This window comes from Crotalus tigris, unplaced genomic scaffold, assembly GCF_016545835.1.
Source record: "Crotalus tigris isolate CLP2741 ecotype Arizona unplaced genomic scaffold, ASM1654583v1 scf7180000018306.2785112, whole genome shotgun sequence".
Lineage (NCBI taxonomy): Eukaryota > Metazoa > Chordata > Lepidosauria > Squamata > Viperidae > Crotalus > Crotalus tigris.
In genome coordinates this window covers 1,482,997-1,506,771 of record NW_024096934.1, presented here as the reverse complement: position 1 = coordinate 1,506,771, position 23,775 = coordinate 1,482,997, and the positions used below count along the sequence as shown (strand labels likewise).

General features: G+C 43.1%; 1 protein-coding gene across 2 annotated transcripts in view; it reads left to right on the top strand.

The window, feature by feature from the left end:
* Positions 1 to 23,287, top strand: part of LOC120310991 (NEDD4-binding protein 1-like) — a 28,835-nt gene extending 5,548 nt beyond the window's left edge. For both annotated transcript variants that reach the window (XM_039350039.1, XM_039350038.1), the window contains exons 3-8: positions 2,876 to 4,746; positions 7,289 to 7,419; positions 8,506 to 8,602; positions 13,354 to 13,461; positions 18,188 to 18,289; positions 21,704 to 23,287. In XM_039350039.1, the coding sequence (XP_039205973.1) occupies positions 2,876 to 4,746; positions 7,289 to 7,419; positions 8,506 to 8,602; positions 13,354 to 13,461; positions 18,188 to 18,289; positions 21,704 to 22,028 (2,634 nt within the window). In that variant the 3' untranslated portion in view covers positions 22,029 to 23,287. The remainder of the gene's footprint in view (positions 1 to 2,875; positions 4,747 to 7,288; positions 7,420 to 8,505; positions 8,603 to 13,353; positions 13,462 to 18,187; positions 18,290 to 21,703) is intronic.
* The last annotated feature ends 488 nt before the right edge of the window (positions 23,288 to 23,775 follow it).

Genomic DNA, 23,775 nt, shown 5'->3' with positions numbered 1-23,775 from the left:
GAAGCGAAATGTCTTCAAAGAAAAACAAGAAAGTCCAGTTGCCTCATGAAAAAACATCGTTAGGACACTGCAGGAAAAGGGTGCAAAAACTGTTAATGAGCATTTTGTGGAAAGAAATAGAGGAATTTCCAATGTTCTAAATTTGATTTGCTGTATTTCCTTAGTTACATCATTTGCCTTATCTTTGCTGTATAAACATAGGCAGTTCCTTATTTACATAATGCTGTACTTTATAATTCTGTGCAGTCCAGTGTGGATTAAAATTGGCTTATGCAAGGATTCTTAAGATCCCTGCCCAGGTCAGCAGCCACTTTTATCTTTCAATGCTTTTTTTTTCTCTTAGTTGCCCAAAATATTTTAAGCGAATATAGCTTATTTGAAGTAGCTGAAACAATACTTACGAATAGATTCAAAACTTGGCTTGGAAACTATTGATGTTCTTATTGTTGTTGTTATTATTATTATTTTACTTCATTGCACAGTCAGCCAGATGTTCAGACTGTATTTGGCATTTTTGTCCACTTATTGCAGACATGTCAAACACAAGGTCCGGGGGCCAGATGCGGCTTGCGAAGTGGTTTCATGTGGCCCACGAAGCCATCCTGGAAACAGTGAGGGAACGGCCCCCACTGCCTTGGCCCTGGCCCAGGCCAGCCAGGAGCCAATGTACAATTTTGTGGTGGCCATCTTGGTGCTTTCCCCAGTGGACCATGCCTTGGCACTTTCCCCGGTCCCACCCCCTTCTGCCAGAGACCCTCAGATCTGTCCCACTCCTGCCCAGGCCCCAATAGGCACCCTTGACGCGAATGATATAGAACTGGCCACGTCCATCCAGTAGGTCACACCCACTCCATCCACGCCCATCCAGTAGGCTGCACCCACTCTGGTCACACCCACCCGCGCCCCCCAGGGCAACCGCAATGCTGATGCGGCCCTCAATGAAATTGAGTTTGACACCTCTGACTTATCGAATCCTTTCCACGGATCTGGGATAAGCATATGTGACTGGTGCTGTTATAGATTCTTTTTCCTACTTCCTTCTTCCTCTTCTTCCTACTCCTCCTTCCTCTTCCTTTTCCTCCTCTTCCTCCTCTTCCCTTCTCCTTCTCCCCTCCTTTCTTCTTCCAGCTATCTTGCCATGGGGATATTCTAGGTGGCTCACAATCATAAAAAAATGAAGAAATAAAAAGGAAGGTTAAATAAAACAAAAATAAAATAGAACAATAAAACAACCCAGGGAAAAGAACCAAAGAAAATACATCAATATGATTAATAAAAAAAAAATTGGACGAGGGGGGAGCAGAGAACGGCGTGGGGAGAGGAGGTGGCATCTGCTATAAATCTAGCACCCGCCTCCAGAGTTATTATTATATAATATATAATTACATATATTATAAAAGTGCCTATATAGCATAAATATAATGGTTTATTTAACTGCATGATTCGAAACGGAAGAAAAATAGTGGTGCTGTGAGCTATTACTATGCCAATTTTTAGCAAACCTAAGAAATAATACAATTACATTGGTTATACATGTGCTTATGAACCCAAACTACAGAATTGGCCCATAGCAACTCATACTGTGCCAGATCTCTATCTCCAGGGTTTTTTTTTTGTCATAGAACGCCCAGAACGGAGTTCCGGCACCTTTTTTGGATATAACCTTGTAGGGCAGGCAAGGCGGGTTATATGACGTGTGTGAGTTCCGGCACCTTTTCTTTTTACAAAAAAAGCACTCTCTATATCTCTATCTCTACCTACCAACCTACCTACCTACCTACTTACCTATCTATCTAGGGCAGACATGTAAAACACAAGGCCCGGTGGCCGGATGCGGCCCACGAAGTAGTTTCATGTGGCCCGTGAAGCCATCCTGGAAACAGTGAGGGAACGGCCCCTGCTGTCTTGGCCCAGGCCCAGGCTGGCCAGGAGCCAATGTACAATTTTGTGGTGGCCATCTATGCTGAAACGCATTCAGTCTTAGCTCCACAAAGCTGTCTGGAAACAGCGAGGAACCAGCCCCTGCCGCATTGGCCCTGCCCCCTGGGTGCATGCTGGGGAGGTGACACCTCCCCAGCTGCGTTTCTTGCCTGTTTTTCTCCCTCCCTCATCTCAAATATTTTCCCACCACTCTGTACTTAGGAAAGAAGGAAGGAAAGAAGGAGAGGGAGGGTCTGAGGGAAGTCCTACCTTAGTCCTGCCCTGCTGCCCTTTCACCATCCCCTTGCCCCCTCCTCCTGGACTATCCTGGGGGTCTCCCATCCTATTGCTAAGAAAGCTTTGGATACAAAGCCGGGTCTCCTCCCATGGAGAGGGAATGGGACTCCCTCTGACTTTGCCCTTGTACCCATCATGAGCAACCCGGCTAAGGAGAGCAAGCATACCAGCAGCAGCCTTGAGGAGGAAGTAAGTGCAGCTGGGCGCCCCCTTGGGGAAGTGGGGCTGGGCTTGGGGCCACGGGTGCTCGAGGACCAGGCTGGGTATTTGACCTCTGCTGCCCAGGGCTCCGGGCAACCCGCACCACCATCCAGCCCTCCCCCCCGCATGGCCTGAGAGGAATAGTAAGGCTCCTCCAGTGGACCATGCCTCGGCACTTGCCCTGGTCCCACCCCCTTCTGCCAGAGACCTTCAGATCTGTCCCACTCCTGCCCAGGCCCCCACAGGCACCTTTGACGCGAATGATGTAGATCTGGCCATGCCCACCCAGTAGGCCACACCCACTCCATCCACGCCCACCTAGTAGGCCGCACCCACCCTGGCCACACCCATCCGGCCCCCTGAGGGCAACCGCAGTGCTGATGCGGCCCTCAATGAAATTGAGTTTGACACCCCTGATCTAGAGAATGACCATATTGCATCTTCCTATGTTTTTCAGGAATTCATCAAAGGTCTTTGTACCCCAGAGCTTCAGGACGAAGTACAGTATCCGAAAGACATGCAGTGCATCTTCTTAGGTGCCCATGGATTATTTCTGGACTGCCTGATTCGGGGGACCTCTGCAAACCTCACCTTTCTCCATCCGGGCACCTTGTTGATCTCAGGGTTGGCAGAAGCTTTTGTCATGGCTCAGAGCCGGATCCAGGAGTTTGTGGGGAAACACCAGAAGAACCCTAAGCTGCCAGAAGAACAGGAAGCTCAGGTCAAACGGTCCTTCCGGGAATTGGTGGAGAATTATGATGACAAACATGCCATGGATCTTTTGATCTTGCCCACCTCGGTCAAAGAGGAATTGCTTAATTTGGTCAAGGAGATAAGGGAGGAAGACCCAGAGGAGGGGCAAAGGAATGGCTATAGGATACCATCTGGTTTTGGGAGAGATTGTTCATTGGGGTGGGAAGCCAACGTTGCGAATAGTGGCGGATCTGGGTCTCCAGATAGGCCTCAACCTGTCTTTGGCATACATGCAGAGCTCAATCGAGTCCAGGGACAGAGTAGAACTAGAAACTCCGGCCCTGACTGGCCTATAGAATTTACCAGGGCACAAGAATCTTTTCACAAAGCTGAAGATTTGATGCAACTACCGTACTCAGATAGGCCTTGGGATGCTGGGACAGATTTGCCTATTGTGGATGCAAAATCTCAAGACCAAAAACATCTTCATGTCCCACGGGATGACTTTTCAAGAAGTTCTGATGAGGCCAAATTGCACACTAAGCCACAGGAACATCTGTCTGACTTGAATGGTTCTCGGCATTGGCTGGAGGTAATGACCACTAAGAATTCTGGGCTTCCCAAGAGTTCCCCTAAACTGATTCCAGCTACCTCTGAGCTTCAGATTCTACCTGGATACAAAGGCCTCACAGAAAGCTTGGAGGATCATCAAGCAGAAGAGAAGAATCCTCTTTGGGCAACAGAATCATGCTCCGTTAGTTTGCCTGAGGAAACCACCGAGGAGGAGGCAACATCTGACATTTTGCTGTCGTCATGGACTGAAAAAGAGTTCAAAATGAGGCTAAACTTCTTTAAAACTATGGGCTATGAGGAGTGTGTGGTCAAAAAGATATTATTGGAAGGTGGAGTTCAGGAAGCCCCTTCAACCATCTTGGATAGAGTCCAGATGATGGAGGCAGGCTTGTCTCAAAAAGAAGACATCTCCCCATCCCAACGACGAGGCATCTCCCCATCCCAACGACGAGGTCTCGCTGCTTTGTCTCTGGAAGACACTTATGATGAAAACAGTTATGTCAAGGAACTGATCAAAACAGCAGTGGTCAACTGCGGCCATTGCCCCAGCAAGATCCCCACAGAAATACAAACAGGAGCCCCATTGGCAAGTCTCCTGAGGCAGCTAAATGAGAAAGGGAAATGCCAAGATGAAGGCGAGAGTGCGATAGGGGGGTCATCAACAAAGCCAGAACATGGAGGTCAGCTTGGCATCCAGAGGGCAACCATTTTGAATCATGGGGAATCTTCTCAGCAAAGGACTCATCCGGAGGAAAGGTGGAATGGTACACTTTCAAATCACAAGGGTGTCCATGTTCCAATAAGTAATCCTGGAGTTCCCAGATTGTTGCCTATTACTTCTCCTATTGCTAGTTTTTTGTCCTCCCTATCGGATTCTGAGGGGACCCAGTCAACAGAAAGCACCAACATGGATACTCTTCAGCAGGGTCCTGTTTCTACGGTAACTGGAGCTCAGCGCTTTGAGGAGGCTCTTAAGACTGAGTTCAAACTCACGTTGGCCAACACACCTGGGAAGAAGAATTTGCGAATGGTCATTATTGATGGTAGCAACGTGGCCATGATGTGAGTTGGGTTTGGGGAAGAAAATCTGATACAATCTAATTTTTATTACCACAGCCTCCATCCACTTTTCCATTCCATTTCTCTGTAAGATGTGATTACAGAGGTACATTGCTGGCCGCTAATACTGTCTAGTGCTCTGCAATAAATCACAAAATCATATTTGGTTTTCAGAATACAGCTAATACTTGACTTAAAACAGGTCATTTAGTGACCGTTCAAAGTTACAGCTGTCACACTTATGACCATTGCAACATCCTTATGGTAACATGATCAAAATTCAGACCCTTGGCAACTGTTTCATAGTTATGACAGTTGCCGTGTCCTGGGGGGGGGGTCACGTGACCACATTTTGCAACTTTCTGTCAAGCAAAGTCAAAGGAGATGCCAGATTCACTTAACAACCATCTTACTAACTTAACGATTGTAGTGATTCACTTAACCACTATGGCAAGAAAGGTCATAAAATGGGGCAAAACTCAATTAACTGTCTCACTTAGCAACAGAGTTGTGGTTGTAAATCAAGGACTAGCTGTATTTTTCAAGCAGGCCAACAAGCAACTTTGAAATGCCCCCAAGGCAGAAAGTTTTAGTATCCATAGTCTTAATCTTTTAAGAGATTTTCATACTATGGATACTAAAAATGCCACTGTCCTAGGTCAGGTTCTCCTGCTTGAGAGGGGGCTGGACTAGAAGACCTCCAAGGTCCTTTCCAGATTCTATTCTATTCTATTCTATTCTATTCTATTCTATTCTATTCTATTCTATTCTATTCTATTCTACTCTATACTCTACTCTACTCTACTCTACTCTACTCTACTCTACTCTACTCTACTCTACTCTACTCTACTCTACTCTACTCTACTCTACTCTACTCTACTCCAATCTACCCTACCCTACCCTACCCTACTCTACTCTCAACCTTGGCAACTTTAAGACATATGGACTTCAACTCAGAATTCCACAGCCAGTTTTTATTTTATTTTATTTTATTTTGATTTAGTTAATTCACATTATTATTCAGCTTTCTAAAACTGCCCAGTTTCTGAACAACTCTAGGATGTGTACAAATTGAAACTCAGAGTGATAGAAATATATCAAACAGTAGACAAGGATGATGTTTATACTGAGGGAATAGATACAAGAGCTTATCACAAAGGGAGCCCCCAACCCATCCAAGCCTAGGGAAAGATCCAGGTCTTCAAAACTGTAGTACTGTGGCAGAGAAGACAAACTTCTTAAATCCCATCAGTTGCCATATAATCGTGGGGCTGCATTCTGGATCAGCTGAACCTTTCAGTAACGTTTTGTGCAGTGATTCTTTCTAGCATGGAAATTGCTGGTTCCCACATTCTTTGTCCCAGCATTTTCACCTAGCTTTGATGCTCCCAACCCTGGTCTACATTCAAGACAAGGCTAACTCTTTTCATCAAACGTAGAAAGGAGAAGGAGACACGCAAATCTTACGAGTTTGCATACAACATAATGAGATCTCCATGGAGACTCCAGTGAAACAAGCAGTAGAATTTCTGCATCCCATTTCTCCCTGCTGGCTAAGTTTTCCCTTGGACTGAAGTTAGAAGTAGATTTGCCCTAATTTTGATTCGAGTTAATCATGTTCCTTTGAATTCATGTAATTTTAATGTATTTTCAAGGTATGGTATTAAATCATACTTTATGAAGAGCATTGCGGTTAATCTGGGTAGCTGAGGAGTAAACTGTTGTCACTGCTAATGAGACGAGGTCAATTCACTTGCCAAAAGAAGAAAGAAAATTGGGATGAATGTGTGCACCAGATTATATCTTTTTTATATATGTTATATTATACCAGTGGTTCTCAACCTTTTTAATGCCGCGACCCCCAACCGGTCGTAAGTCGAGGACTACTCAACTGGTGCAGCACCTTTTGCAGAATGGGACTTTTGGTGGACTCAACAGGGCAGAGACAGCCTGGACAATTCCTATTGGCTTTTGAAAGCCAATAGAATTAGACTCTATTCAAGAGAGTCTATTCTATTGGCTTTCAAAAGCCAATAGAATAAAAGGGAATAGCACAGCTAAGGAAAAGGGGGAAAAAATGGCGGACTGCGTTGTTTGGCGACCCCCGTGAAATGGTCGTTCGACCCCAAATGGGGTCCCGACCCACAGGTTGAGAACCACTGTATTATACCCTATAGCTTGAGACTTAGTATGAGACTTGGTATGTCTCTAGCTTAGTTTGAAGATGTAAACAGCACCAATAATAATCTAATCACCATTCACAATCCTCTCATCTTTTAAAACCTCCCTTAAATTATGTTATGGTTAATCTGAGAAAAGGATATAACAGGCATAGACTTATTCCAATTTTGTGGGCCATTCTTCAAGATACAGGTTTATGCTAATTGCCTTAACTTTTTTTCACGGAGTCCTTGCTATTCCCATTGTCTCTTCTCTCCCCTGGGCCATCATTCGGAGGGTGTCCCACAGAGTGACTCAGTTGAGTTTTTCATGTTCCTGATCTTTGATTTTCATAGACCTAAGTGCCCACCTTTTCTCTTCTCAGGCACGGTCTGAACCAGTTCTTCTCCTGCCGAGGAATCGCCTTAGCCGTGCAATATTTCTGGAAGCGAGGCCACCGCGAAGTGAACGTCTTAGTGCCTGCTTATCGAATGGAAGAAGATTCTAATGTGAGAGGTGGGAAGTGCTTGCTTTTTTTTTTCCCCCCTAAAGCAAACACCTGACCCACCTTTTGGCTGATTCACTGCAGGAATTTTAATCAGTAATGATATTTGAAAATGGATAAAAATGTGAATGCTGGTTTTTAAATGTTGCATGGAGGACTTCCATCAGCATCATCTAAACCAGTGTTTCTCAACCTTGACCATTTTAAGGCATGTGGACTTCAACTCCCAGAATTCCACAGCCAGCAATGCTGGCTGTGGAATTCTGGGAGTTGAAGTCCACATGCCTTAAAATGGTCAAGGTTGAGAAACACTGATCTAAACAGAGACATTTGTACTGCTCTGATAATTGAGGGAAAGGGAAGCTAGATGTTCCTACCCTGGCTTTTCTAGTAAAGATTAATATTAAAAATAATTACTGATTTGTTCCAATGTGGAATCTTTCTTCCAGTTTATTTCTTTTATTTCAAGCATGTTTATACCTTGAATGAGCTCCTCTCTCCCATGCCCTTTTCTATTTTCTTGTGAGTTTGAGGAGCCAGTCAGATGCCTGGATTGAGGGTGGAACTCATCAGCCAATCAGATGCATAGATTGAGGGTGTAATTCAGCTGTATAGATTGAGGGTGTAACTCATCAGCCAATCAGATGCATAGATTGAGGATGTAATTCATCTGCCTAGATTGAGGGTGTAACTCATCAGCCAATCAGCTGCATAGATTGAGGGTGTAACTCATCAGCCAATCAGATGCATAGCTTGAGGGTGTAATTCAGCTGCCTAGATTGAGGGTGTAACTCATCAGCCAATCAGATGCATAGATTGAGGGTGGAACTCATTGCATAGAGTGAGGGTGTAACTTGTGAGCCAATCAGATTCACAGACAGAGTGGATAAAGATTTCAATGTGAGTCTCCCTAATTCTTCAACAATTCTGATGGCTACTGCTGCAATCCTTTGTGGATTAATTTAAGGAAGACATCTCATTGACATTTAGTGGAACTTCATTGGTGTTGAGCTGCAACCAATGAGCAAATCTACCACAGTGTATTTTGACCACTGTATTTTTTTTTGCCTGCTTCCCTACCCCTTCCCTAATCACAGAGAGGCACTTTTTGACTGAGCTGCACAATCTAAGCATCCTGTCCCTTACACCATCACGAAAAATCGATGGGAAAGGCATTGTCCCATATGATGACAGGTGAGCTCAATTGTTGGATTAGTTACTAAAAGCTGTCAGTGTTTTGTAGAGTTCTTAAGTTGTTTGCTTGCAGATGTTTCATTACCCAACTAGGTAATGTCATCAGTCCTAGTAAGTGCAGAGAATGTTCCCTGTTTACACCCATGCCAGCGTTGGTGGGAGTGTGCTTTCCTCCTTGGTAGTTTCTTGATTGGGGCATTGTTTTCTGCTTGTTTGTCTGGTGTTAATCCCTGCTTCTTTGGGTTTTGGTTCCTGGAAAGGATGTGTCCTGGGTTTTTTATTCCCTTCTTAGCTTTTTATTTTCTCTTTGGAATAGTATGTAAATATGGCTTATCACTATGTGTCTATTGATGGCTGATTTGTCTGAACACTAAGCTTCCAGGAATTCCCTAGCATTTTTGGATTTACCGTAGCTTGGTCTAGGGTGTTCATATTTCCAGTTGAAACGATGTTTGAGTGTGTCATGTTGTGAGATTCTCTTCTATTAGAGTAAATGTTTTCTGTGCCTGCAGAGGTTGGATGTTGCTTGTTTAATTCAAGAGGTAGAGCCACCAAAGGAACATAGAAATCAATTCACCTCAGAGTGGATATGGAGCAATTATGTTTGGAATGGAAACAACACCCTCAAATGTTGTCCCACAGTGCGTAGCGCTGTTCAAAATCATCTTCATAGGAGGTTTTTTTAATCGTTAGATAGCTTTCAAAATCTGCTTCTTCTTGTTCTTCTAGAGGAGGTGCCCACAATAGTTCAGGCTTGAGAATCCCTCTTGGGACTATTACTGACATTGTGGTAGAAATGAACACTCACAATATCAGACCCTTGTTTTTTAAAAAAGCTCAAGAGACAGGAATTTTCCCCAGATTAACATTGTTTTTCAGTTGCTCATTTGTGCCTGACGGTGACTCCATGGACCGTAGCATGCCAGGACCCCTGTCCTCCACTGTCTCCTGGACAGGTACCAATGAAGGAAAATATTTGTAGCTCAGGGTTGAGCGACATGGTGGCCTAGTGGTGAAGATGTTTGCCTGCCACTTGAAAGGTTGAGAGTTCAATCCTAGGTAGTGGCTGATGTTTCTTTCTTAGGGTGCAAAGAAAAAATATTTGCTGTGAACTCTGTGTGGTGTCAGGAAGGGCATCCGGCCAAGAAATGCTCAGCTCCATCCAGTTACCCTGGCTCTAACTCGAATTAAGGAATTACAGGGTTGTAAAAAGGGGGTATTTTATTTGTAGCTTAGGGTTGAAATGAGGGGTCCTTGGTGCTCTCTGAGCTTGGTTATTATCTTTATTTATTTATTTATTTGCAGATGTTTCATTACCCAAACTAGGTAACATCATCTGTACTTGGAAGGAAGGAAGCACTAGAACTTATGATGTCACCTAGTTTGGGTAATGAAACATCTGCAAGAAAAACAAGCTCAGAGAGCCCCAGGGGCCTAAACTATTTGTGCCACTTTAGAATATTTCAAATTACTTCTTTAGGCATGAAATATTGTTTGTGGCCAAATTTGGGGAAATTGAGGTCAACATAGCGAGAGCTTTTTTTGGTTCTTTTTTGAGAATTACCCAGTTATTTCAACATTTGCTGTGCAGACTAGTGGATGACAATGAAATCATTCTTTTACAGGGAGTCGTAATGGGCTTTTCCCCAGGGTTTCCCAGTTTCAAGGGAGTGAATGACTTCATTTTTTTTTTTTTAGGTTACATGAGCCTTAGACATAGAACAGAAGCAGGAAATGATTTTGCCAACTGATAATTTGACACACAATGCAAATTTAATTTTGAAGTCAAATTCCCTCTCATACTAAGGAACAAAAACCTATTAAGGCCATTAAAACAGGCAGCAGAATTTACTGCAGCTAAATATTAAGTTTACTTAGTGGTACCTCGGTACTCAACTGCTTTAAAAGTCATCAAATTTGGTACTCAATGCATTTTGACACGAAAATTTTGTTTTGGTACTCATTGTTTGGTACTCAGTGCACAAGTACAAACTTGTCAGTGTTGGCTGCCTTGTGACTCACTATATTATTCCTTATGGGAAAAAAATTGGTACTTATCATTTTTGGTACTCATTGCGCCTCCCAGAACAAATTAACAATGAGTACCAAGGTACTCATTACAATGATTTATGGTCCTCTTGCCTCACAAATAATCCTATAAACAGAGGCATAGAATCAAAAGCACGTAAAGTATTAGTAGTGCGTTATAAAGCCTTAGTAAGGCCACACCTGGAATACTGCATTCAATTTTGGTCACCACATTATAAAAAAGGTGTTGAGACTTTGGAAAAAGTACAGAGAAGAGCAACTAAGATGATTAAAGGTCTGGAGACAAAAACATATGAAGAACTGTTGCAGGAATTGGGCATGGCCAGTCTAGAGAAAAGAAGGACTAGGGGGGACATGGTAGCAGCATTCCAATATTTGAGAGGCTGCCAGAAAGAAGAGGGGGTCAACTTATTTTCCAAAGCACCAGAAGGCAGGACAAGAAACAATGGATGGAAACTAATCAAGGAGAGAAGCATCTTGGAATTAAGGAGAAACTTCCTAGCAAGACAATTAACCAGTGGAACAACTTGTCTTCAGACATTGTAGGAGTTTCATCACTGGAAGTTTTTAAGAAACACTGGACAGTCACCTATCTGAAATGGTATAGGGTCTCCTGCTTGAGCATGGGGTTGGACTAGAAGACCTCCAAGGTCTCTTCCAGTTCTATTCTGATTGATAGAAATAGAAATTTGGAATCTTGTGCAATTTGAATTCATTGGTTTTGACGGCCCCTTCTTAACTCTAAAGGTCTTTGAAAAGAAGTAGGAAGATAACTTGTATCTGCCTATGGTTGAGTCCCTATCTCGCTAAGCTGTAATGTGATTTAGGTTAGTGATTACTAACTGTTCAGTTGAACTAGTTGAAAGAACCATAGCTTAATGTAAATATAAACCATCTTGAATACTCCAGCAGGTGTTGAATGACAACTCTTATTCTGTTGGATACTGGAAGTTATGATTCAACAATATTTGTTGGTCTACTCCCAGCTGCGATGTGTAAATTCGACAGTTGACATCAGTCAAAGATCTGTAGGCTTTATGATTAAGTAAGGCTGTGTTTCTCAACCTGAGCTGTTTCAAGAACATGAACTTCAACTCCCAGAATTCCCCCAGCAAGCCATTCTAGCTGGGGGATTCTAGGAGTTGAAGTCCACCATCTTGAAGTAGCTCAGGTTGAGAAACACTGAAGTAAGGATTTGATCCTTAGTCTCTTCCAAACTCTTGATCAGCCTGGTATAGAAGGAACAGCAAATGGTGTAGCTGTCCCACTGGTTTTTCAGCTGAAACTCAAGAGAAATCTTAGGTTGCTTCTTTATTTTCATTTTCATGCTCCACTGTTCAGTTGTGTCCAACTCTTGGTGACTTCATAGGCAAGTGCTCTTCATGCTACCCTGTCAAGCACAACTTCTTTCAGTTGCTGGATGTTCATCTTTGTATCACCATCTTTGACGTTATCAAGCCAGCTTGTTCTTTGCTTGCCCCTTCTTCTTGTTCCACTAACCATTCCTAGCATCATTGACTTCTCCAATGAATTGGCATGCATGACATGCTCAAAGTAAATCAGACCTACTCTTGTGATTCCCTCTCTCTCTCTCTCTGTGTGTGTAGTGGCACAGTGGTTAAAATGCAGGATTGCAGTTGGACTCTGTCCACTGCCCACTTCTTGGAAATCTTGGGAAGTTTTGTGCACTAAGTTACTGAAAGATAACAGTATATCCATATGTGTGTGTGTGCCTGTAAGTATCTTTCTGTGTATACACACAAACATATTCAAGATGCAAATGCATATATATTTCCCTATTAAAATGACAGTTCTTGAGAAAAGTATGAAATGTCAGCTAGAAAAATAGACATTTAATTATCTGTTTTGGGGAAGCAATGTTTTTGCTGGCAGAACATTACATCATTTTTTTGGATGTTTTATTTTTTTTGTATTACTTTGCACTAACATCCCTCCTATTATCTGATTGATTTGATCTCATGATGGCCTCTTATGAAGTCCTTGACTTTTATCAACTGGCAATATCCCAAATTTTGGTTAATCATTCAGACATTATTTTTTTTAAAAAAACTGGTTTCCAATCTGGCAATGAGGACATTTGCTCTAGCTGGGAAAGCATTGTTGCAGAAAGTGGGGAGGGTGTGTGTGTGTGTGTGTGTGTGTGTGTGTGTGTGTCTATCCGTCCATCCATCCATCCATCCATCCATCCATCCATCCATCCATCCATCTGTATCCTGTCTTTATTATGTTTACAAACAACTCAAGGTGGTAGATATATCTAACTTACTTTCCTCCTCCTACTTTCCCCACAACAACAATTCTAAGAGGTGAGTTGAGCTGAGAGAGAGGGCCTGGCCCAAAGTCACCCAGTTGGCTTTTCATGGCTAAGGCAGGACTTGAACTCACAATCTCCTGCTTTCTAGCCTGTTGTCTTTGTAGTTGCAAAACACCGTGGCTATCTCAGTAACTCGTGGATCAATCCTAGTAGACTGGTTTTCTGAAAAGAGATTGTCCTCTATTGTTGGTATGGTTGTAAAGGTGAGACAATTGTGCTTCCTAGGCACAAATATGGCAAATATCCATGAGGGAAAAGCGAATCTTTCCTCAAGAGAAGTTTGAGGACCTTGAAACAGAGGAAGTAAAATTATCCTAATTCATTTCTCTGTTGGCTCTTCTTTTACATGTCTTTCATTGGACTGCAGAATGATGCTGAAACTGGCAGAACAGACTAACGGGGTGATTGTCACCAACGATCAGTTCCGGGATCTTGCCAAAGAATCGAAGAGATGGATCAAGCTAATCAAGGAGAGGTGAAGATGGATTCTTTAATTTGGGGGGTGCAGTGGGGTGGAGCAAGAGGCAATCTTTTTTTGAAGGAACCTTCTAGATCAGAGGTGGGAACCGATGGCCCCTTTATGACTTGTGGACTTCAACTCCCAGAATTCCTGAGCCAGCCAGTCCACAAGTCATAAAGGGGCCATCATTCCCCACCTCTCTTCTTAGATGGTGCTGGGTTTTTCTTTCTTGAATGAGGTGGGGAGAAATAGGGTGAGGCCTGGACTTCTTCCTGTCAGGTTACCGATTGATTACCGATTGATACACAAAAGCTTGAGGGACTCAAGGAAGCTGAAGATTTGTCCTAGAGCAGTGGTTCTCAACCTTTTTAATGCCACGATCCCCAACCGGTCGTAAGTCAAGGACTACTCAACCGGTTGTAAGTCGGGGACTACTCAACTGGTGCAGCACCGTTTGCAGACTGGGACTTTTGGCGGGCTCAGCAGGGCAGAGACAGCCTGGACAATTCCAATTTCAAAAGCCAATAGAATAAAAGGGAGTAGCACAGCTAAGGAAAAGGGGAAAAAAATGGCGGACTGCGTTGTTTGGCGACCCCCTGTGAAATGGTCGTTCGACCCCAAATGGGGTCCCGACCCACAGGTTGAGAACCACTGTCCTAGAGAGTCAGGTTTCAAGAACAGGCAACCCAGAATGAGACATTTGATACGGTCCCCTGGGACTGAACCATCTGGTGCACTCTGAGGGAAATTACACATTTCAATGCCTTTCCACATATCACACTAATTAGCATGCCACTCACTGAAAGCTAAGCCGTCAACAATTCCAGGTGTCCTTTATTTAAAAACTTGAAATTTCCAAGCTTGTGAGGGAGAAGTGATACAGACCAGAAAAGGACATTTTTTTTATCTTCCCTGACTTTCTCCCGGGAGGCTTTAATTAAGAAAATTACTTATTTCCGTCTTTACCACTTATTATGAACCCTATGCTCTAGCTTAATTAACATAATTAATTACAGAATAGCTTGCCTCCTGGAGTTGTGAGTGCTTCATCATCCTGGAGGTTTTCAGAAATAGACAGGACAATTATTTGACTGGGGTGGCATAAGGTCTCCTGCCTTGAACAGAGGGTTGGACTAGAAGACCTCTAAGGTCCCTTCCACCCTATGGATTCTATATACAGGTAGTCCTCGAATTATGACCACAACTGAGCCCAAAATTTCTGTTGCTATGCAAGATAGTTGCTATGCGAGCTTTTCCTCATTTTACAACATCATTCTGCAGTCGTTAAGTGAATCACTGCAATTGTTACGTTAGTAACACAGTTGTTAAGTGAATCTGGTTTCCCCATTGACTTTGCTTGTTAGAAAGTCACAAAAGATGGTCACATGACCCCGGGACACTGCAATTCTTATAAATATGAGTCAGTTGCCAAGTGTCTGAATTTTGATCACGTGACCATGGAGATGCTGCAGCAGTCGTAAGTGTGAAAAAAGCAGTCCTAAGACACTTTTTTCAGTGCCGTTGTAACTTTTGTTGTAAATGAAGGACTACTTGTATTTTTTTCCGTGTTACCCAATGCCTAGACCAGTGGTGGCGAACCTATGGCACGGGTGCCAGAGGCAACACTCGGAGCCCTCTCTGTGGGCACATGTGCCATTGCCTCAGCCTTGCCTCCCCCTCTCTTCTCTTCTTCTCTCTCTCTCTCCCTTTCTCTTTCTCTCTTTCTCTTCAAATAATAAAGGAAAAGAAGGACTGGGGCTGACCTCATAGCAGGGTTCCAATATCTCAGGGGTTGCCACAAAGAAGAGGGAAGAGCCAAGCTATTCTCCAAAGCACCTGAAGGCAGGACAAGGAACGAGTGGAAACTAATCAAGGAGAGAAGCAACCTAGAACTAAGGAGAAATTACAGTTAGAACAATTAACCAGTGGAACAGCTTGCCACCAGAAGTTGTGAATGCTCCAACACTGGAGGTTTTTAAGAAGAGACTGGACAGCCATTTGTCTGAAATGGTATAGGGTCTTCTGCCTGAGCAGGAAGTTAGACTAGACCAGGGCTTTTCAACCTTTTCACCCATTGTACCACTTTTAGGATACTGCAATATCCGAGTATCACCCGTCGCCTAGCAAGGGGTCAAAAATTTGATGACCAAAAAAAAAGGAAAAAAGTGACAAAGTACAGGTAGTCCTTGACTTACAACAGTTCACTTAGTGACTGTTTCAAGTTACAATGGCACTGAAAAAAGTGCCCCCCAAGCCACAGCCAAGTAAGACACCTGCCTGCCCACCTGGCGGTGCTCTTCTTCCTGTCCTAGGTTTTCATTGTTGTGAGCATTTCTGTTGAGGATTGGCAGCGGGGGTGGGGTGGGGTGTGTGTGGTTTTTATTCCCCCCGTCTGCTGGGTGGTTGCAGCAGGTTTTGGTCACTTCACATAACCCTGGGACACTGACCATCATAAATATGAATCAGTTGCCAAGCATCTGAATGTAAATCACAAAACCCTGGAGATGCTGCAACATTCCAGTTGATCCGCGCTTCTTAAGGGCTCAGCAGAAGCACCAGGATCAGCGCCGAGATCCAGCTGGAGCCTGGCGCTGATCCTGGCGCTTCCACTGAGCCCTGACAGCCCTGAAGAAGCGCTGATCCTGGTGCTTCTGCTGAGCCCTGACAGCCCTGCAGCTTCAGCCGTCTCTCGCTCAGGCTTGTGCGGTGCTGCCACCAGTTCAGCTCATTCCCCTCCCCCGCTACCACTTTTCTAGGTTGGTCGCATACCACCTGCCAGGTGCCAATGTACCACAGGTGGTACCTATACCACTGGTTGAAAAGCCCTGGACTAGAAGACCTCCAAGATCCCTTCCAATTCTGTTATTCTGTTAATCTCAGTTTCTATGTCTGTAAATCTTGCCTACAGACAGGAAATGTTTCTCACTTATATCAGCTGTGCTTGAGGGCCCAGGTGGCTTTCTAGAACTGCAGGAATTTATTTGGGGGCATGATGATGTCATTGGAAGTTCCTGATCACATTTTGGACTGGAACATTTGCCATTAAGTGGTGTGATTGTTAAGCAAGGCAACGTATGGCTGCACCCAGTTTTACAACCTTCTTTTGCCATGGTCCTTAAGCGAAACCACCGCGGTCACCATCCCATGACTGCAGTGGTGTTGGGATGGCCAGAACATCCAGCACCGGATGTGAGTGCCACTTATTTAGGGCTGTCGTATGGCCTCTGAATGAGTTGTGGTTAATCTGTGTTCAGTCCATATTCATTCACCGTCCAGTAATTCTTGATTTTCTTGTTTTGTCCCTCACACTTAAGCAGCTCCTTCTTGCCTCAGTCAACTTGTATGTTTCTCCTGACATGCCCATCATTTTTTCCCCAAAAATAAGCCCTTTGGGGGGGTGTTTTTCAGTGGTTTGTGGGTGTTAAGGATAGGGATGAGAGAAGTTACTCAATTTCAAGGAGAAAAAGAGGCCAAACCAACTCCAAATATTACAGTTAGTCCTTGACTTACAACAGTTCATTTAGTGACCGATCGAAGCTACAGCACTGAAACAAGTGAATTATGATTATTTTTCACACTTAACTTTGCAGCATCTCTTTGGTCAACTGATCAAAATTCAGGTGCTTGGCAACTGATTCATATTTATGACGGTTGCAGTGTCTCGGGTGTCACATGATCACCTTTCGCGACTTTCTGACCAACCAAGTCAACGGGGAAGTCAGATTCACAGATTAACAACTGTGTTACTAATGTAACAATTGCAGCGATTCACAATAACTGGCAAGAAAGGTCATAAAATGGGGCAGAATAAAAACTGTCTCGCTTACCAATAGAAATTTTGGGCTCAGTTGGGGACTACCTGCACAGCTTCTTTGAGGATGGGAACGGACCCATAACTGCTCTCAGTGCCCCTCTTAAGTTGGAATATAAAGCAGACAAATTGTGCTGCTGAAATTCAGTGACTGAATTTTAGGGGTTAATCTTGAGGCGCTGTGGAGTCTGTGAAAATTGGTTATCCCTGAAGGTGTATTGAGTATTCCCATTGCTCCTAAAATGGCTGCATTCAGGAGATGGTTGAAAGTGCTAGGCCCGTTGTGGCGAACCTATGGTGTGCATGCCACAGGTGGCACGCAGAGCCCTCTCTGTGGGCATGCACACCGTCGCCTCAGTCCTAGGCCTTCAGCTGGGTTTTATAAAACCTTTTCGCTTTAGGCCTCCGCCGCATGAAAAAAAAAAGGTTCAATCAATTTCAACTTCTCACAGGAAAAAAAAAAAGATCTTGCAAAGTTGGAATTGATTGATTGAACTTTTTAGTCTCGCCCAGTCTGCCGTTACCACTGAAGCCATGCCCACCCAAAGGACCACGCCCACCCAATGGGCCACATCCACCCAATGGGCCACGCCCACCCAGCACCCGACGATACATAAGTGGGTTTGGGGTTGCAGTTTGGGCACTCGGTCTCTAAAAGGTTCGCCATCACTGTGCTAGGCTGATACCTCAGCTGAATCCTTGAAAGAAACAGTCTGGTGGGTGATTTTTTTTTTTTTAACCCTCTGGCTGGATTTGCAAATTGCAGGACGTCCGAGCTGGTTTACCTCTTTGTGGCTTAGTGCGTTGAGTGGTTTGCAAGCCGTCATTTGTGGCTTGGCACAATCAGTGGATCTGACGCATTTAAATTTGTCAAATAGACTGTAGTTTTGCAGGATGTATGAACCCCTTCTTTGGTTTTCTGTTGTGCAGCTTATTGCAGTACACCTTTGTGGGGGATATATTTATGGTCCCGGATGACCCCTTAGGACGAAGTGGCCCTACCTTGGCAGACTTCCTGAAGAAAAAAAACAAGTGAGTATTTCTGATGAACTTCTAGCAAATATATCCCTTAAACTACTCTAGCCAGATTAGGTTTAGAATTAAAAAACAACGTCTTGTAGATTGATGGGTAGAGTAGAGTAGACGCTGGAAGGAACCTTTAAAGTCTTGTAGTCCAGCCCCCCATGCTCAAGCAGGAGAACCTATACCAGTAGCCTCATTCTGAGTCAAGCAATAGCAATAGCACTTAGACTTATATACCGCTTCATATTGCTTTACATCACTCTCTAAGCAGTTTACAGAGTCAGCATTTTTCCTTCAAGATGGAAGGCTTGAATCAACCTTAAGCAGGCCAGGATCGAACTGGCAGTGAGCTGAATTAGCTTGCAATATTGCATTTTCACCACTGTGCCACCATAGCTCCTCAAGGTTAATTCTTGGGGGCTTTATGGGAATGCATGTTTCTTTCAAATTATAATTCAAAGTAAATGTTAACCCATTAGTCCATACATTTTCTCATTTATCTAGCATTATACCCATTTTTTTTTTTTTTTTGCCAATTTTACCATACAGTCTTTTACGGATTCATCTGCCAGGTTCATCTTGAGTAATATTTTAGATACTTTAGCAATCAAATGATCATCTCCAGAACCTAAATTGATAGTAAATTCAGATTTAACTCCTGTTGAAAAAAAAACCTGTCATGGTTCTGATAGATGAGACCAACTAAAGCAGAACTCCGAGGATTGAGTTTTCCTCTAAGAACATGTTTATTGGTTACAAAATATCAGCACGGTCAAAAATGAAACCAAGATTAAAGTTCCCTCCAAAAGTAATTTGTTACAAAGTTAAACTTCCCACCCCACTGTCTATGCAATCAACTACGTTTCCCAATAAAATAGTTTGACGGGCTTTCTAACAGTTTGGTTCAACCCCCCTAGCCAAGGGAACAGAAATGACCTTGGTTCCCAGAGAATTGTTTAGGCTAGCATAAAACTTACCATTCCTCCCCCCAATCTTGTGGTAACTGAAAACGAGCAAGATATCTTCAGCCAGGTTCGTTGCAGAATTGACAAAAACCTTTTTTTTAAATCAAGTTTAAATCTTTTAAAAATTCTATAAGGGAATGCATGTGTCCTGACAACAATGCATAAGTAGTTTTTGTCCAACTTCATAGTCTAGCCTTCAGCCCTGGGGCTTCTTGCTGGTCCTCCACACAAGGGTTAAGTCTGCCATTGGCTGAGGCTAAAGCTAACATTTCTTTTGAGTTGACTCTTGGAAACCTCATGGAGAGGTTTCTATAGTTTCTTCGACAACCACAAGGAAGCGATTTGCTCATGATGAATTTCAACTTCCTGATCTAGCTTGCAACCTTGGAGTGGCAGCAATGTCCTGTCAGCAAGACATCCCTCTCCCAGTCCAAGCACTAACCAGGCTTAGCTTTGCTTAGCAACTGAGAGTCATAGGATCAGCCATAGGCTGCTCTTGGTTGCTACCACAAAGGATGTATCCTAACTCTAAAGACTACATCCTGGTGGTGACAGGCTGGATCTGGAATGACAGGCTGACAAGACATGGGGGGAACTGCCAGATATTTTCCCAATTGTCACCTTTCCTTTTCTAGTTCTACTGAAATTACAGTTCTTAGCGTTCCAGGTTTGCAACCAAAGTGAAGGACTCCTGTCCACAGTTATCTGGGATGTTACACATCCTCGTCACAACCTGTTCTCCAGCACTGGAGATGGAGAATCCACCAATGGGTTGAGACTGTATTCCTGCCCAATCAGATCAGTCAGCCAAAGTTGCCACGCCCGTCCTGGACCACGAGATCCCAGTCTTGACTGATCTCGCCACTGGACAGACGTGCAAGTTTGGTTCTTAGGCAAGTACAGTCTCCATTGGTGGATTTTCTTATCCAGTAGCTGAGAGTTGTAAGGAGTCAATTGGATTTATTTCTTTAAATTAGATCAACTTACCAAATTCTAAATTTTTACCTGTTTTCCTTGTTCCTTTCTGGAAAGAAGCTTTGCGGTATCCATAGCAGATCATCTAGTTTCAGTCAGTTTTGTTCCATATAGCATCAACCTTCTGAACTCTCAAATTTCCTCTTTCCGCTATATACCATATTTTCCGGCGTATAAGATGACTCGACGTATAAGACGACCCCCGACCTCGGAGACGATTTGCATGCTTTAGAAAGTTGTCTTATACGCCGGAAAATACGGTATTCAAATTGGACAGTGATTAATATATGTGTATATATATGTGTGTAGATATATGTGTATGTATGTATCTAGCAGGTGTATATGAGTATTATGTGTTATGCATGTGTATGGGTAGATATATACTTTCTTTTGAGAGCAGGCAACATAACGTCATTTTTAATGTGTTCCAGTGTGCTTGCAGTAAAAAATGACAATAAAAATTATCTTGTTGTTAAAAGTTGTGGAACCTGTTGGGATAAATAGTGGCAGAGCTCTATCTTGTGGCCAGAAGTGGGAAGTGCATGGCTTTTTAGTTATCACAATCAATAAGTCCTCCCTCCTATTTATCTCACCTTCCAACTCTTGCTCAGTCCAAAACCCCAGGTTCCATTACAAAGGAAAGAAAAGATCCACTTCTCTGGCATTCCTTTGCCTTGTTTATTATTTCTGAAAAATACCAATTTAAGATGAGTTTTATGAAAACGTTCTTCTTCATTGCTGCGAAGAAGAATCTGAAAAACGTACACTGGGCTGGATCCCAGGAACTGCTTTGCTGAGAACTAGCTCAAAAAAAAAAAAAAAAAAAAAGTCAACAGCTTGAAAAATGAGCTGCTGTTCCTGGCAGTCTTGGCTAAATGAGGTGAAGGGGCAGGTGAGTGGTGTTGTTGGACAGGAAGTACCTCTGGAGAGACCACCACATGCTTTTGACCCAGTTGAGTTCAATCCTTCAACTTTGTAGACGTTGTAGCTGGATAGAAACATGGAGCCAGTGCTCAGAATAGCAATAGCACCGTGGGGAGCATCAGAAAAGTCTATCTCACTGTAGGCAGCTTACAATAATAAAATGGAAAAAATATATATGAAAAGATGGGTAAACAGAAGTGAAATAATAGAACAATAAACAACAACAAAAAAACACAGTGAGAACAAATACATTAATATGATAACCAAAAAGATGGATGGGTGGAGAGCAGAGAGCAAATGAGGTGGTGGGGGAGCAAGTTGAGTCTGCCATCAATCTTGTTGTTGTTGTTAATTGCGAAGTCGTGTCCGACCCATCGCGACCCCATGGACAACGTTCCTCCATCAATCTAACTGCCACCCATTAAAATAATTGGTTCAATAATAAGCTAATTGATACTTCTGATAGAGAAACTGATGGGGAAAAAAAGTCACCCATCCTGTTCCTTGCAAAACCAGGGCGGGATTTGAATTTTTCTGGTTTTTTTCTCCCCCATTGCAGAACCAAGTATCCTGATTGTCACTCTTTCAGTGGCCAACCCGCCCCACAGTTCACACCATCACATCCTATATCCCAGACAGAGGTCCTTCACCTCCGGGATAGGAGGCCACCTGCTGGTTCAGTAGGGGACTACAGGAGAGGTCGGCACAACAGCCCTGCTGAGAAGGAGACACTTCGCTCTACAGAAGAGACAGAGTGGCTGAGGAGCAAGCTTTTGGAGATTTTTGAGGGACAAGACAGAAAAGTGGACTTTGTGCTCATCAGAGAACCTTGTTGCCAAGACCTGAACAAGCTTTCAGAGGCTATTCTCAGTTTTACTTTCTGAGCCAGCCTCTTCTGTTCCGTCCCCAAAGGCAGTCGATCTAACACAGTCGCCTTCAGAGATTAAACTTCAAATGATTGACGTGATCTTGGTGCACCAGTGGCCATTGACAAGGGAGAAAATGCTTGGGGAATGAAGACAAAAAGATCGGACCCCGCAAAAGGCTTCGGTCCTAAAGCCTGCACTGTTGTGTTTTTCCTGTTTCCTTAATATCAGATGAATCTCATCTTTGAATCAGCTTTCTTCTCAATAATTGGACCTCTCTGCATTCCAGAAATGTGAAGTTGCTTGCAGGAACTTAAAACTCCCTACATGCAAATATGGCGGGCCTAAGCTATGAGAGAGCTAAAGGCCTTGAGATGGAATTACTATAAATTGGTCCTCTGCCAAGAGAGAAATTCCTGCAGGATTTCTCACTCTAAAACTTCAATTCCCAGCATCCACCTTGACTCTGTATTAACCAATCAAAGATTTCTGAGGTAAAAGTTATGACTTGTGTAGGTTTTCACTTTAAAAGAGTAAAGATGAGAGGTCCTTGCTTGGTTGTTTTCCTCCAGATGCTTTATTATCCAACTTAGGTAACATCATCACTGATGCTAAGACTGAAGGTGTTATTTAGTTGGGTAATGAAACGTCTGCAAGAAAACAAGCTCAGAGAGCACCAAGGACCCTTCATTTTCAACCCGGAGTACAAATATTTTCCTTTATTGGTAGAGATGCTTAAATAACCTCCATTTTAGGCTTGGTGAGAGGACCACCATCGTGTACTCGGCATGTTCCAATTTGATTGGATTCCAGCTTAATATTAAGATGCACTGCAGATTAGGAGTCTGGCTTGATTAAAAAGCTGCTTTATACTCTTACGATAGCTTTCCTCGAAATGGCAACCTCCAAATGTATTCAGTATCTTCAGATGCAGTTACTGATCTTAACTATTCAAAACGGGACGGGAATTGTTTTGCACATCTAAGTCAACCTGTTTGAAGAAAATCTGAGCCTCCAATACCAATTGTATAAATCCTATTTTTATATTTTTAAATATGGTACCAACAACTATTTTAAGCAGAGATTTTAAATTTCCTTCAAGAAATTCAAGTACGTTTGGGGCACTCAGTTCTTATACAGTCTCTTATAAATAATAAGTGATTCTTATAAAAAAAAACTTTTTAAAATTATACTTTTGTAGGACAGAGAAAAAAAATGCACTGTTCCCCCAAATATTTTTTAAAAGCTAAAAAATAAATCTTGGTGTTTTCTGAAAACAGTATTGTGTGCTTCTAGTGCCCTTAAAGTGTCTTAGAATTGGTATGCTGCTGTTGCTAGTGGGCACCAGGTTGGGGAAAGCCAAAGTTATGTAATGCAGGTAATCCTCGACTTATGACAATTGAGCCCAAAATTTCTGTTGCTAAGCGAGACATTTGTTAAATGAGTCTTGCTGCATTTTACGATCTTTCCTTGCCACAGCTGTTAAGTGAATTATTGCAGTTAAGTTACTAACATGGTTGTTAAGTGAATCTGGCTCCCCAGTTGACTTTGCTTGTCAGAAAGTCGCAAAGATGGTCACATGACCCCGGGACATTGCAACTGTCATAAATATGGCTCAGTTGCCAAGCATCCGAATTTTGATCATGTGACCATGGGGATGCTGCAACGGTGTGAAAAGCTGTCATAAGTCACTTTTTTCAATGCCGTTGTAACTTTGAACAGTCACTAAATGAATAGTTGTAAGTTGAGGACTATCCATAGCAGA